The following is a 14,361-nucleotide window of genomic DNA, read 5'->3' as shown; positions in this document are numbered from 1 at the left end:
TACTAAATTGGAATACAGTCTAAAAATTAAAAATTACAAATAATTATAGAATATTTTGTTTGTATCACTGAGATATTAGTATTATAGTTTTTTGTTTATATAAAATAAATATTATCTTTAAATAAAATAGTTTTATAAATACCATTTATTTTATTTTTTTGAAAGTGCATTTTAATAGCATATTTTATGATTCTTTAAGACATGACATCCCTAGCATCTCTAAGCATAAAATGCCATTTTCAATATTCATATTTGTGTAATATGATACCTAATGTATAAGTTACATCCCAAAAACTGTACGAGTGTATTTATCTACCAAAAACGGTGTATAATACCTACTAATTAATTACAATTTATAAAACTAACAATTACTTAATGTATTGCTGATAACCATTAGTGTCAAGTATTTTAAATAATTGGATACTTTGTTCTTACGTCATCCCAGAAAAAATAAGTTATCTTTGTCTTGGTGGATATTTACCAGTTATCATAATGGGTATTTTAGAATTGTATGACCGTTAATATGGTGTATCAAGTAGGTAGCATACTACACGAGACCAATATTTCTGGGAATGAGAATGATAAAAATTGTGGCCACTTTAATAACAAATTATTATTAGTTACATACAGCCCACCTAGCTAAACTATTAGTGATAATACAACTTCTGCAAAATGTAATAAGCTTAAAAAAAAAGTTGCGTATCATTAAGTATAAAACAAATTTAAAAAAACAAGTTGCATAAGATAAAAAAAAAAATATGAAAACTTGTTTTATTAATAACAATTATTTTATACACAAATTATTAAAATAAATGAAATAACAACTGTAGATGCGTAACATTATTTATTCATAAAAATGTTTGCAAAATAATTACAATAAGTCAAGAGTTAATTATTAAATTATTGAAAAAATGTTGATATAATAAATAATAAACTTGAAATTAAATTTGAAATTATTCAAAATCAACCAAAATGTGAAAAAGTAAAAACATACCATAAGTACTGTTGTGTAAGATTTTAATGTTCTTTAATTTAGTTGAATTAACGTGATTTTTTTTTTTAGTCTACTGTATTAAAATTGTCATCTTTTCATTTTTATGTATTGGGTCTTTTTCCAATGAATAATGGTTTTGAATCCATTTTCTTATCCAGTTGTTTCTTCTTATTCATATTATCAACCTAAACAATCAGAAAATGAAGAATAAGAGAAAATAAAAATTAAGGGAGTAAACAATTGTTGTGTAAAAAATGTGATTATGTTATTATACATGCATCGTGAATATTTTTTATTAACCCCTAAAAATGTGATTTTCTGAATTTGTTTAACACAAGCGCAACATAGGAATCCAGACTATTACTACCATACTGATTGATTTAATAATGTTAAAACATTATATTATTAATATTATTAATACTATTATGTAAAAACTGCAAACTTGATTTTTTTCCTGTCTTTTAAAGATTAACATTTTTAATTTTATCTTCTTAAGTCCTAAAAAATTGTATTTAGTCAGTAGTATTTATAATTGTTATATTATAGTTTTTAGATAATAGAACTAAAAATTTGGGTAAATTGATCTCAAGAAGACAATACAATAATTTAAATGTATTTTCAGAATTCTTATTACTTCACAAGATCAATCAGCACATTAGAAATAATTAATATGATCTAAATTCCAATGTGGCATGTTAATTAGACAAAAACAGAAAATCTCTGCTTTCAATCCCCATAAGCTATATTACATCAATTATTAATATTATTTTTTTAAAGTTGAATAAATATAAAAAAAAGCATTAAAACACATTGAAATATTAATTGTATACTATTAAAGTATTATCTGTATTTACTAATTGTAATTTTTAGTTATAGTTTTGAATATGAAACATATTCTGCTTCTTTTTTTAAAAAATAAATTGTATATCTGAGTGTAATAAATTAAATAATGTATAAACACTAATAAATATTGACATTAATAAGAAAAAAACAAAACCACTAGGAAATATTTTGCTACAATTTAAAGTTTCAATATAAAAATAAATATTTTTTCAGTAATACTAATTAATTGAATATTTACGTTATGAATATCATTTTCGTGTAAGTTGACACGATGTTGTTTACGTTCTGATCTTGTAATGTTATGAGTTGCTTTCATTGATGCTGTTTTGGTTTTGATAGTCTTCAAAATTTCAGACGTATGTTCCAACTTGAAAAAATATATGTATATGATATAATTTGGTCAATCTTATATAATGGTCATTAACAGCGGTTCTCAAACTATTTTTTTATCGCATACCACTTATGTGCATTATTAATCTGTCGAGTACTACTTATGTGACCATGTTCAAACACAATTTAAAATATTCATTTATGTACTCTCCGTTCTATCACTTTGTGACCTTTCGCGTACCATAGTTTGAGAACCTCTGGTCTTTAATATGTCTAGAAAAGATAGACAAGGTGTTCTTAGAGTTTTTGGCAAAACCTATAGACAAAGACAATACAGCCAACAAGATCGTAATGAGCCACAGCTTGGAAAGACAATGAGTATTTTATTAATGACAAAAAATAAAATAAAAAATATTTTATAACAATTTCATTAACTAGCTAGTAGCTACCTATTGCTCAGCCTCACAATTTAAGTTCACGGACACACCTAGTAGTATAAAATATACTTACACCATCCCAAGATTCCTCATACTTTATGGATGGTGCATTTTCTACATTCGAATCTGGACGCGTCATATCTTCCGGTTCATAAATAGCTGTATCAATTAATATTCGATTTGGGCAATTTTCTTCATGACTCTAAAATGTACATCAAATTTATATGAGAATCTATTACAAATAGTTAAAAACTATATTTGTTTATCTTGATATTCTACCTTCAATTCTGTGTCAGGCATTACATGTGATAAATTGTAGATGCAATGTTTAAAATTGGGTGGTTTATCTGGGCATTTTGTTAAGTGCTTGGTTAATGTCTTTTGCGGCATTGTATGAGCTGCATTAAATGGACAATGAAAGTTTGTAGTCTCCGGTGCCAAATGTCTACAGTAAAAATGAGGACAATTTGTTAACACAAATAATAATTTAATAATTAGGTGACGTCAAAAAGATAAAAAGCAAATTTAATGATTTAACACAATGGGCATAGTTTGTTGTGGGGCTGTCTGTGGAGGCTTTCGGTGGTAACACAGAAACTTTTAATTAGCATACAATATTTACAATTTGGAAAGACATGATAGAATTTTAAATATATTGACATTTCATTGGACTAAAAATCTTTTGTTACTACAGAAAAAGTAGAATTGATTAACTATACCTATTATTACAACCTTTGTAATATTAATTAAAAAAAACATTTGATTAACCTAATCTAACCAGTGAAGGGCTTCCATTTTTGTTTATAACTAATGAAAAATAAATAGGTATATTTTATAATAGGTATCTCCTATTGAAAAACAGTTGAAAAACATTAAAAATACGTGGGCATGATTTTTTTTAAAAGCAGTTCAAATTTTGACAATATTTATCAAATTGAAAATTGAAAATGATTTTGTAGTTAAAAATATATAAAATGTTCAATTTGTATAGCTAAGGATTGAACAAGGTTCCACTTAAACAGTTTTTTCCATAACTAATAAATCTTAAAAATATATGAATACGGTTATTTTTTATAGACATTTTAAGTTCAAATTTGGACAAAATTGGATATTAACTCAAAGAATAATGGTTATCATTTTGTCGTAAATGGTTCCAAAACAGTCCAATTTTACATAGGTATATTTAATATTTTTCCAGCAACACTGATAATTTAAGAATAATATTAATTTAACTTACTGGCTACCATATTAATAATAAGTAATAACAATATAAAATATCCTAAACTGACATACCGTCTCCACTCAGAATCGTTTTTCAAGTATAGTAATTTGATATCATTGAATTCAAATTTAATATCATCCATTACAGCGACCTCTTAGACACTTAATGTACAGCAAAGCGACATCCAATTACCCGTTTTTTAATTATTAAGTAGATTTCTTTTTTGAGAATTTTGATGTATCAAAATCAAAATTCAAGCTTGTAGTTTTTGAATTATGTAAATTTTATTTTAAGGTATATTTTAATATGTCTATGGTAATCAGTTAAGAGGAGGGCTTAGACGATTTGAAAATGTTAGAAATTACTATTGATCAATCAATATAAATAATTTGTAAAAATGATCCAAGTATAATAAATATTAAATATTACATTTAATATTCCACATAGTTTATACTTTTATAAAAAAAATTTAAAGATTATTATCCTTAGTATAAACATTTTAAAAACTCAGAAACTACTCATTAGAATTTTGATTTAGATACATCAACATTTTCATAAAAATCATCCATCAAATAATTTTCAGTAAAAAAGGGGTTCTCATTTGAAAAATAGAAGAGCATGCTTAAAAAATCACCCTGTATAGTGTATACAAATGTAGCTATATGTAGCTTCATATTCTTAAAAAATTTTGAGGTGCTCATGTGAAGATAAACATTTTAACAAAGTATCATACTTTAACAGCCCCCACGATGCATTTACCCAAATTAAAAAAAAAATTTAAAAAAATCTAACTTCAAAAGCTCATAATAATTAAGTATAATTATATAATAATAATATTGACATAGTGCTTGCGTCCATGCTGCCATGCAGATAGCAAACACAAGTCCTAATGAATATTATGACTATTTTTAATTTATAGTTATTACATTCGGATTACCTATTGCAAAATAAATTTTAAAATGTAAAATTATTTAAGAAATGCCTGCAACATTTAATTATTAAAACTAATTTTAAGTTAGTTGAATATAATGATTTTGGTGACTAATATGATCAACAAAAATCTGGGGCGTCCTTCCCCCCTCCTTCAGAACAGCCCAGAGTACAAATTCATCTCACCTTCAGTGGATTCCTAAGAATTTTATATTATACATAATCACTAACAATAAGCATTGACTATTTACCATGTTGCTTGTGACTAGATTTTGTATTTTTAAGTAAGTAGCCAAGGCAAATAAGAATTGTGTAATTTTATTTACTTAAATAGAAATGTATAAATGTATTCACTCAAAAAGAAAATTTAATTTGTGTATTACATAATATTATATTTGATGGAATACACATTTTTAATGTAATTTGTTGAAAATGATATCTAATGTTGAAGTGTTTAAATAATATGCCTCTATATGATATTTATTATCAATTAAAATGAAAACTAATTGTTAGGTATGTGTTATTATGTAGAAACTTAATACTATATACAACACAATCTTTACAACAATAGGTAGGGTGTTAGCCCCCTACCTTTATTGCGCCTATGAGTGAAAAGAAGACCACGGATTGGGACTTTTTTTGGCGATACCAAATTTTCAAAAGCTCCCAATAGGCACTCTACAGATAAAATTCTTACAGCTGCCACTGACTTCCTCGTTTGTAATAAGTTAATCACATTGAGCATTTTCATTGTTGTGTAGCGCATTAAGTGAAGTGCTGAGTCCTAACTTTTATAAATTGTTACTATGTCACATTTTTAAGGCATTTGCATTTGTTTCTTATTGCCTTGAAATCAAAGCTTTATTTACAACTGAATCTGACATTTATAATACAAATCGATTACTATATCCACGTCTAGCTAGCGAGTATTTACTTAATATTATTGTATATAGTAGTAAAATACAATATGAATATATTGTACACAATAATAAAATATATTGTTTATGGGTTAATAGTAGGATAACTGTAGGTAAAGATTGTACATTTAATGTTACGTTCTTAATTCATAAATGTAGTACATTTTACTTGTTTTTCATTTTGTGGGATGTTTGGTGATTTTGTAATATTTACTTTGCTATTAGTTGATTTAGGAAACTAAAAGAAAAGGTGGTACCAAGAAAATCAGAAAGAAAAAGGAAACCTTTATAAAAATCAATTGAGAGCAGTTTAAATATTGACCTGCTTACTTTCCTTAAGACTGTAATAGCTTACAGTCATCTCACTTTAAAATTAAAATATGCTTTTATATGAGGTTCACTAGTTGATATTTTAATCTTTAAGTTTGATAGTGGGTAATTTTATTCTAATATTAAGGCTCACATAAAATCGGTTTGGATCAAAGCAAATTTTGTATTTTTGTAAGAGGGAGATAGCACATATGAGTATGGTGTCCTCCTAATATAATTATGCAATTATAATTTTGTGAACAGATTTAACTTAATTCATTTTGGTGATTTCAAAACTTTTAGTAAAACCAAGCAAAGGTTAAACACAGCTGTTCATTGTACAAAAATATTAACATTTTTACCATAATATGATGTACAATTCTGGAAAAACCAAATTTTGATTGCAAGAAATATTTTTAAAAAAATTGAAGTTGAATGTATACCTATTTAAATCTACAAAAATGTATATAGAATTAAAATGCTTATTACATGTAAGTAATTAGGCAGGTACTTACAATAATTCCATTGTGCTGAATGAAAAAATTTAAAACAAGTTGGAATGTTCAATGTTGAAAATAGTAGAAAACTGGTACTAAAAAAAAAAAAATTGCACAATTATTCACATATATTATGAAAGAGTCAATCATACAACTTATATAGTGAACAGTGATTACTGATTAAAATTTAGGTAAAATATAATGAACAAATGTACATTAAACATTAACCACAAGTGGTGGTTATGGAATAGTAATCAATAATATGTAGATAGGTCATACGATAATCCAAAATGGGCCAAATGTAACTGATGAGGAACTTAGAACCAACTTACGTTTAATCGTAGAAGAGAGAACATAGATAAAAATACCGTTGAGATTTAAAATTTTAATTTCTTACACGTTCACCGTTACTGTCAACTGCGGTCTACGACGTACGACATTACTGTGTAGATACTAGATAACAACTGACGGGCGTCGAACGTCGAGGCGTCGAGCATAAATTGAAGACTGAACACTGCAGTGGAAAATATTTACAATAATAGAATAATAATAGCAGTATACTGTATAGCACTCATGAACTTAATAATATTTTCGTATAGATAATTAAATACCTACTGGCTACAATCTGTTATCTATATCTATCATTTCCAAGATAAACATTAATATTTTGGTGCATAGACAATATATTAATTATTTATATATGTCTATGGGTACGACTTGTAGTTAGCAATGTCGTACCCACGTTTTAAAATATTTGTAACTCTCGCCGCTAGAGCCACGTCCGTCGCCTATGGAATATGGCCGATAGGCTGCGCTTTCTTTGTAGTATATCATAGTATATACATATATACATCATATTGTATATGATCTAAGAGTATATCCCACTAATCAACAAATAGTCTCGGGAACCACGGTGTTATTAATAAATTAGAAGTTATAATTTTATTTTTATACACTGTTGTGTTGAACGTTTCGTATCATTGTATCATTAGTAGGACTGTTTCACATGGACGAGCATTGTACTCCACGTATCATACGCGCGCATTTTTAGCTTACATTGCTTAAATTTATACGTGCCATACTGCCGAGGGAAACCCACCATCGTCGGAGTGGCAAGTAATGCGTATGAATTTAACCAATGCAAATGAAAACTCGCGAGTAGGTACAGTACGTCGCGTATGATGTGCGCCAATAATAATATTGTTTCAAAATGTCCAACTTGATCCCATGTGTATTTAATTATTATTTGTCATTAAATTGTTGGACGTATTGGTAACACGAAATGAAAATTGTTTGACTAAATATGTTTAGCCTGTGTAGGTGCCAATACTGAATACATGGAGGAGTAGAAACTGTGGTTAACATAACTTGATTTATAATAATCGTAAATAACTTTTTTTTTTTGAAGATGAATGATGAAAAATATTAAATACTGTTAAATTAAATTAATAAGTATTTATTTTTCAAGATAATTTTTATTTTATAGTCATGACCCATGACTAGGATTTGTATGCATAAAAAACTAACCAAATATGCACTAAAAAATCTTAAATACGCATAAATATATCCACTAAAAAAAAATATATGTCAATAAGATGTCAATGGTCTATCGACTATCATGGTCGTAATCGATAATTTCTTATCTTCGTATACGTATTTTATTTCCCCAATTATTGATCTAAGGTCATATTAGGGAAAACCGTTTTTTCCTACAAGTGTACACATATTAATTTATTTTGATATTAATCGAAACTATAAAAGTATAATATTATTTTCTTACATTATAATACTTTATACTTCAAAAATGTCTAATTAGACAAAAAACATCGAAATATACACTGAAAGATGAAATATATGCAATTAAAATTTTAAAATAAGCCCATAAAATAGAAAAATGTTGAAATCCGCAAAAATATGAGCTAAAAAAATTTCATTTTTTAAATCGTTATGTCATGAAACAAATTTTGTGCTCACTTAGTGTATCATTCAATCAACCAGAATTAATATGCAAATGCATACAAATCCGAGCTCTAGTCATGACGTTGGGTGTTAAGTGACTAGATATAAAATACTTGAACACGGGAATAATTATTATTAGTTTTACATTCACTAAAATAAAATGTTAATTGTTAATAGAATAACATAATATTATCTTTTATTGAATAAAAAATGACTTTTTGACTTTTTAGTATAGTTACGTAATTATATAAAATATTAATATAGAAATCTATATTTTATAGCTAGCAGAAGTTCAGGGCCGAACTGGGTCAAAAATATCTATACACTTAGGTATACGTTATCGTATTATCGAAAAACGTTTTCATATAAAATGATTGTATATTATTTTGAGAATTTGAACACTTAAATATTATTAATGAAAATTAAAAAAATTAAAATTAGGTTAGCGGGTACAAAGAAATGTTATCATTTTTATTTAAAATACATATGTTTAGACTCCAGAATACACATACATACTTAATAGGTACGTCCTATTAAGAAATTTGTTAAGGTTTGAGCTCTTTTGCGAAATTGTGTCGATTATGATTTCGGCAACACCGGAATAGGTGGAAGTTCGTGTGGTGATAATAAAATGTCGCACATTTTGGACGGTTAGAGGGCCCTATTCTCGAATTTTATAGCATTCGACATAAAACAGAACTCGATCGATTCATCGTCGATGGTATTCTCGGAATAATGCATGACTTTTCTCGAATGGAAAAAGTTCGGCAATTTGTCTACTGCTACATCGCATTCGAAATTTAGTCGAATGATTTATTATTTGCAATCACTATAGATTAAATATAATTCACACATAATATATCAAATCCTGAATAACATGATAATTGATTAGTCATCTTTTATTCTTGAGAGTACACTTTGAAAATTATTTGAATTTGTTTTCTTTAATAATTGCCGAGTTAGTGTCTTTTGTTAATTATTACAAAAGTGGCGAACAAGGATGTAAGAGCTATGATGTTTGTTATTGCTAATATAGAGGGCAAGAAGCTCAAAATGTAAGGCAACCGTTTGGCATTAAAGTAGATCCATTTTTGGCTTTAACTGATTAACAATTTGTAAAAACATACCGATTAAATACAATTTTAACAAACTATTTATTAGAGTTAGTCACTCCATTTATAGAACCACCAAAACGTTCGTCGGTATTGACCATCCAAAATAAGGTAATAAATTAATGAAAATAATTAGGTACCTATACAATTTTGTAAGCTGTAATAAAAATATATTCTTAGGTCTTAATTGCATTGCAATTTTTTGGAACTGGGTTATATCAGTTGCCCACAGGTAGTTCTAGATATAGTGCTGTTTCTCAACCTTCAGTTTCACGTAGTATAGCGAAGTAACAAAATATGCACTTAACCAACCTAGAATTGTCCACAATTGGGTCAAATTTCCTAAAAATATGTCGTAATTAAAGCAGTTGCGAAATGGGTATGTACTATGTATAATGTATATTATATGCTATATAGGTATGCCTGCAGTAGGTATACAGTGTGGAATTTAGAGGGGTGGAGCTGATATTATAATTTTGGTACTAGAGCTATACGAAAAATTGATTGTAAAACTAAAATGGTGACCTATCTAAACAATTTTCTATGTAATAATTGTTATTATTTTCTATTTAATGAATACAGCAATTTTTAGCCAAGCTTACATTATTTTTAAAGTTCCAATGTTAGGAAAGAATAAATTACTAAAAACGCTAAGCCCCCGCCCCTTAAAAAAAATGTTGTAAATTATTTACATGCCAATAAAAATAATATGATGTATACGGCCCTAAAAAGATCACTTATAGATTACCTACTTAAGATAGTGTCTATATGAATAAATAAATTAAGTTCCTTCAAAATGTGTTAACTTCATTTTTTTTTTCAATTATAGTTGTGGCGTACTTTTAAACAGTAGGTATACTGTACCTAATGGCTAATATACAGTATTGGGACAAATATGTATTGCATTAAATAACATTATATGTATTTAACTTTAATTACCTTTTTTTTTTATAATGGTATCGAGGACTGGAGGAGGAACTATGGTGCCAGTATGCCAGTACTTCACCTCCAGCCACCATTGTTTATTGTCAAAAACAAAAACACACAACAATTAACAACGGCAGGCCAATCCCCCACTCGCTGCTATTACAAGCAAAATTGGACTATATATATAATAAAAAACGGCGGAGCTCTGCTCTCCCTAATTGCCTTAGGCTACAAATTAATTTTCAGCTAACAATATACCATGGTGAATTCCGTCGGTTCACAGCCTGTCGCACTCGTTCTTCTTCTTTCTTGACTGAAAGGATGTTTTCCACCATGCCGTAGAATAGCCTGAACCGCTCTTTAACTTTAATAACCTACAACGAGTATAAAATACCATAACTCAACTGTCTAAACCTCTTTTTAAATTGTAGACACTGGTAGTATTAGTTATCCCACTAACATTGATAATATAACGACTAACTGGATTTAAATACATGTGGTATCTAGGAGACTCTGGGTATGCACCAAGGCCTTGGCTTTTAACACCAATTCAAAATCCAACTAATACAAATGAGGAACTCCACAATAAAAAAACAAATGCGCACTAGATGTTTAGTTGAAAGGTGTAATAGGTTCTTAAAAATGAGATTTAGGTATGTATTACTTCAAAGAGTAGGTAATTAGTTCATAGAAACTATGACCAGAGTTTACCATAACCATTTCTTTAAGGTGCCTATTGAAACAGAATTCTACATTATGCACCTGAAAAAGCAACAGCCATAATAAACGCCTGTGTAGTATTGCACAATATGTGTATAACTTACAATGAGCCCGAGCATACAGATAATGTAATTGGCATTGATTTTGGCATGTACGGAAATACTATTGGCCAAAATGAAGCATCCAATGATTTGGACAATGGAAGGAATGTATGTGCATCGGTTGCACCCAATTTTGAGCAAAATGAGTAACAGTCAAAGTTTTTAATACAGATAAAATAAATTAAAACTTTTAATAATATTGAAATCTTGTTTAAAATATTTTATTTTATATTATGTATTTGTAAGAGATTTTAATTAGGAAATTTTTACTATTAATAACACTAGTTAAAATTGTAAAAAAAAATAGACGACGTATAATTAAGATTTGTGATTAAAAGAACTGAAAAAATATATGGAATTATGGGAAGAAAACCATTGCCATTATGCTAGAAAAATAAAACAATAAAAGGATTAATAAGAAAGAAATAGACAAAATTGGTTTACCGATACCCATAAAATAAAAAAATAATGTATATAATATAATTTAATTTAATATATCTTAGGTTTGGTTAGATAGTTTTTAATTAAACAATATTATACACACTTCTTAAACATATATATATTATATATTGATTAATACAATTTAAAAAACTATTTTAACAATAACCACATATTGAAAGCAAATAAGATATTATGACATGTTTACTTAATATTGTATAGCAGATCTATACAATATTAAACAAATTCAGACTAGGCGTTTATATAGAAAGGCAAATTTATAAGAAATAAATAAATTAAGAAATATAGAAAGTTATCTTTGAATTAGATCTGTTCCTGTAAAGTTTTATTGCATAAAATTTTCAAACTGAAATTAATGAAGTAAAAAATAATAATTAATGGGTTATGAATATAAATAATAATAAATAGAATAATGTTATTATATGTTTTATTACTCTTATCATGGTTTGAAAGCAAGGAGTCTCTAATAGACTTCAAGTATTCATTTTGTTCTGCCAAAAGTTAAAGTTTTTGGTCCCAATACTTTTGTTTGGCTAACTACTTCCATTCCTCCAAGTCTGCCAACTTGTTAGCAATTACATTACCTTCATCTAACCGAGCTGCTGACAATGTGCGTTTATTGGTATTAGCTTTAAGTATAAATAAGAATTGACAAAACTATTAGTAAGTTTACTTAACTGTCTTAACTGTTATCAAAATAATTTCAGTCCATTAAACAGTATTGTATACCAGCTGTATAAATTGATATAATATGATGCTTACCTATTAGAAATAAAAAGATTATACAAATGCATAAGTATTCTTAGGATAAAAAATACATCTTATAATAATTACAAGATTGTAGACCATAACATAAAGAATTAATTTATGGATTAGGTTTAGGGAACACTGGACTAGGAAAAGATTGGATTTCTCATTGGTCTCAACATCCTTAATCATTTTGCAAGCAGATTGATCTCTAACAATTCATAAAGTCCTATTTTATGCATGATATTTGATAATTTCTAATTTCTAATTTTTATAATAGTACATTTGTATACAAACTGTTTTAAAAAATAGTACCTAGATGATATATAGGATATACATTTTAAGTCTTACTATTTTTGGCAGGAGTAAAAGGAGCATCATTCAGTTGTAAGAACAGGTAGAGAAAAGATCAAGACTTGATGGGGTTTTCTCCAATAAATCATCCATGCCTGTATATGCATCAATATCTAATTGCTCTAAAAGTATTTAAAATGAATATTTAGTAAGGTTTTAATGTAACTTGTGGTCTAGTACTCTAGTGCAGTAGTGCATAAACATTGTACCAATAAATAGTTTAAAAAAAACCATAGTGTCCAGGTTCAAATGAAAATTCTCTATATGATTCAGATGATAACGTATGACCGGATATAGCAACACTGCAACAGGCTTAATTAGCTGGACTATACTCTCCTCAACGTCATTTAACACTGATGCAGTAGGCGGTCCACCTTCAGTACCCTTACGTACAAAGTTGGACATAACAATTTACTTTTTGTAGAAGCTTTTATACCCTGCCAAGTCTAACAAATAACAAACCGATAGATAGTATAAATGAAACTTTCAATTATATAGTTAATGTTTGAACACCAACCTATTATACAATGTTGAACTTTTGATTAGTCTAATTTACATATGTAATTGTTAAGAATTAAAATTATTTTTTTGTACTTAAAAAATGTTTAAAAAAGGGTAATTTAGTATTTAATAAACATTCAGTTATACTAAACACTTAAAAAAAAAATGTATTAAATAAATTATTATCCAAAAATCTTAATTATACACTATGATACCTAGTGCCTACCTACTTATCTAAAATTATAACAATGTTGTTATGTATATACCTACCTAAGATATACATGTAATACAATAATAAATGTAGGTAGAATACTAGAACACTTCCTAAACACATTAATAAATATTTCAAAATATTTGTCTATGTAATTTTCAACTATATGCCTATTCTATTATCAAAGTTTTTACTTGAAATATTGCTAAATACAATGTTTACAAGATACGTCAATACTTGTTAAATACTCACTACATTTTTACTTTGTATATAATAATATACTAAGTATTACACTTCATACAAAACATACTTGACGTCATTTATTCCACTGTTTCTGTGCAATTTGTTGGGTAAATGTGGATGTTAACTTTCCAGACACAAGTTGAGGGTCAAATTTTAACAACTCGACCAGCTCTTGCATCTGATGTTGAGTCGGTCGATTTAATAATTTTGATGCCATTTTAATACACCAAGACAAGAAACAAAACAAACCTTTTAATAAAATAAACATTATTATTTATTTATTTAAGCATTTTCAAAATACATTTTAAGCGAAATTTATCAATCAATATTCTCATTACATAAAGTAAAAGTAAAAACAAAGCTTATATATCAAATTGTCAAATTGAAGCTGTGGTGGACAACTGATCTATGATATATCTTTCTACGTAAACGCTAATATACTGTCGTACTCAAGATAGAAATAACTGTATTTCTGAGATCAACACCTTAAATAATAATGTACACCTACTAGGTATATTATTAATATAGGTACCTAATTAAAAGTGTTG

General features: G+C 27.4%; 1 protein-coding gene across 3 annotated transcripts; it reads right to left on the bottom strand.

Moving 5' to 3' along the window:
- Positions 1 to 1,021: 1,021 nt before the first annotated feature.
- LOC111030539 lies at positions 1,022 to 7,218 on the bottom strand. 3 transcript variants are annotated; one of them, XM_022310077.1, is made up of 7 exons: positions 7,095 to 7,218; positions 6,812 to 6,993; positions 6,498 to 6,574; positions 2,884 to 3,049; positions 2,678 to 2,806; positions 2,076 to 2,204; positions 1,022 to 1,179 (listed from the first exon to the last, which is right to left on the bottom strand). In XM_022310077.1, the coding sequence occupies exons 3-7, from the start codon at positions 6,506 to 6,508 to the stop codon at positions 1,096 to 1,098; spliced, it is 519 nt and encodes a 172-aa protein (XP_022165769.1). In that variant the 5' UTR covers positions 6,509 to 6,574; positions 6,812 to 6,993; positions 7,095 to 7,218; the 3' UTR covers positions 1,022 to 1,095. The 3 variants fall into 3 exon arrangements, with proteins under 3 accessions (XP_022165769.1, XP_022165768.1, XP_022165770.1); XM_022310076.1 differs by lacking the exon at positions 7,095 to 7,218 and having other exon boundaries at positions 6,812 to 7,082; XM_022310078.1 differs by lacking the exon at positions 7,095 to 7,218 and having other exon boundaries at positions 6,877 to 7,082.
- Positions 7,219 to 14,361: the final 7,143 nt, after the last annotated feature.

Source organism: Myzus persicae, unplaced genomic scaffold, assembly GCF_001856785.1.
Source record: "Myzus persicae strain clone G006 unplaced genomic scaffold, MPER_G0061.0, whole genome shotgun sequence".
Classification (NCBI taxonomy): domain Eukaryota; kingdom Metazoa; phylum Arthropoda; class Insecta; order Hemiptera; family Aphididae; genus Myzus; species Myzus persicae.
This window is presented reverse-complemented; position numbering and strand designations above follow the sequence as displayed.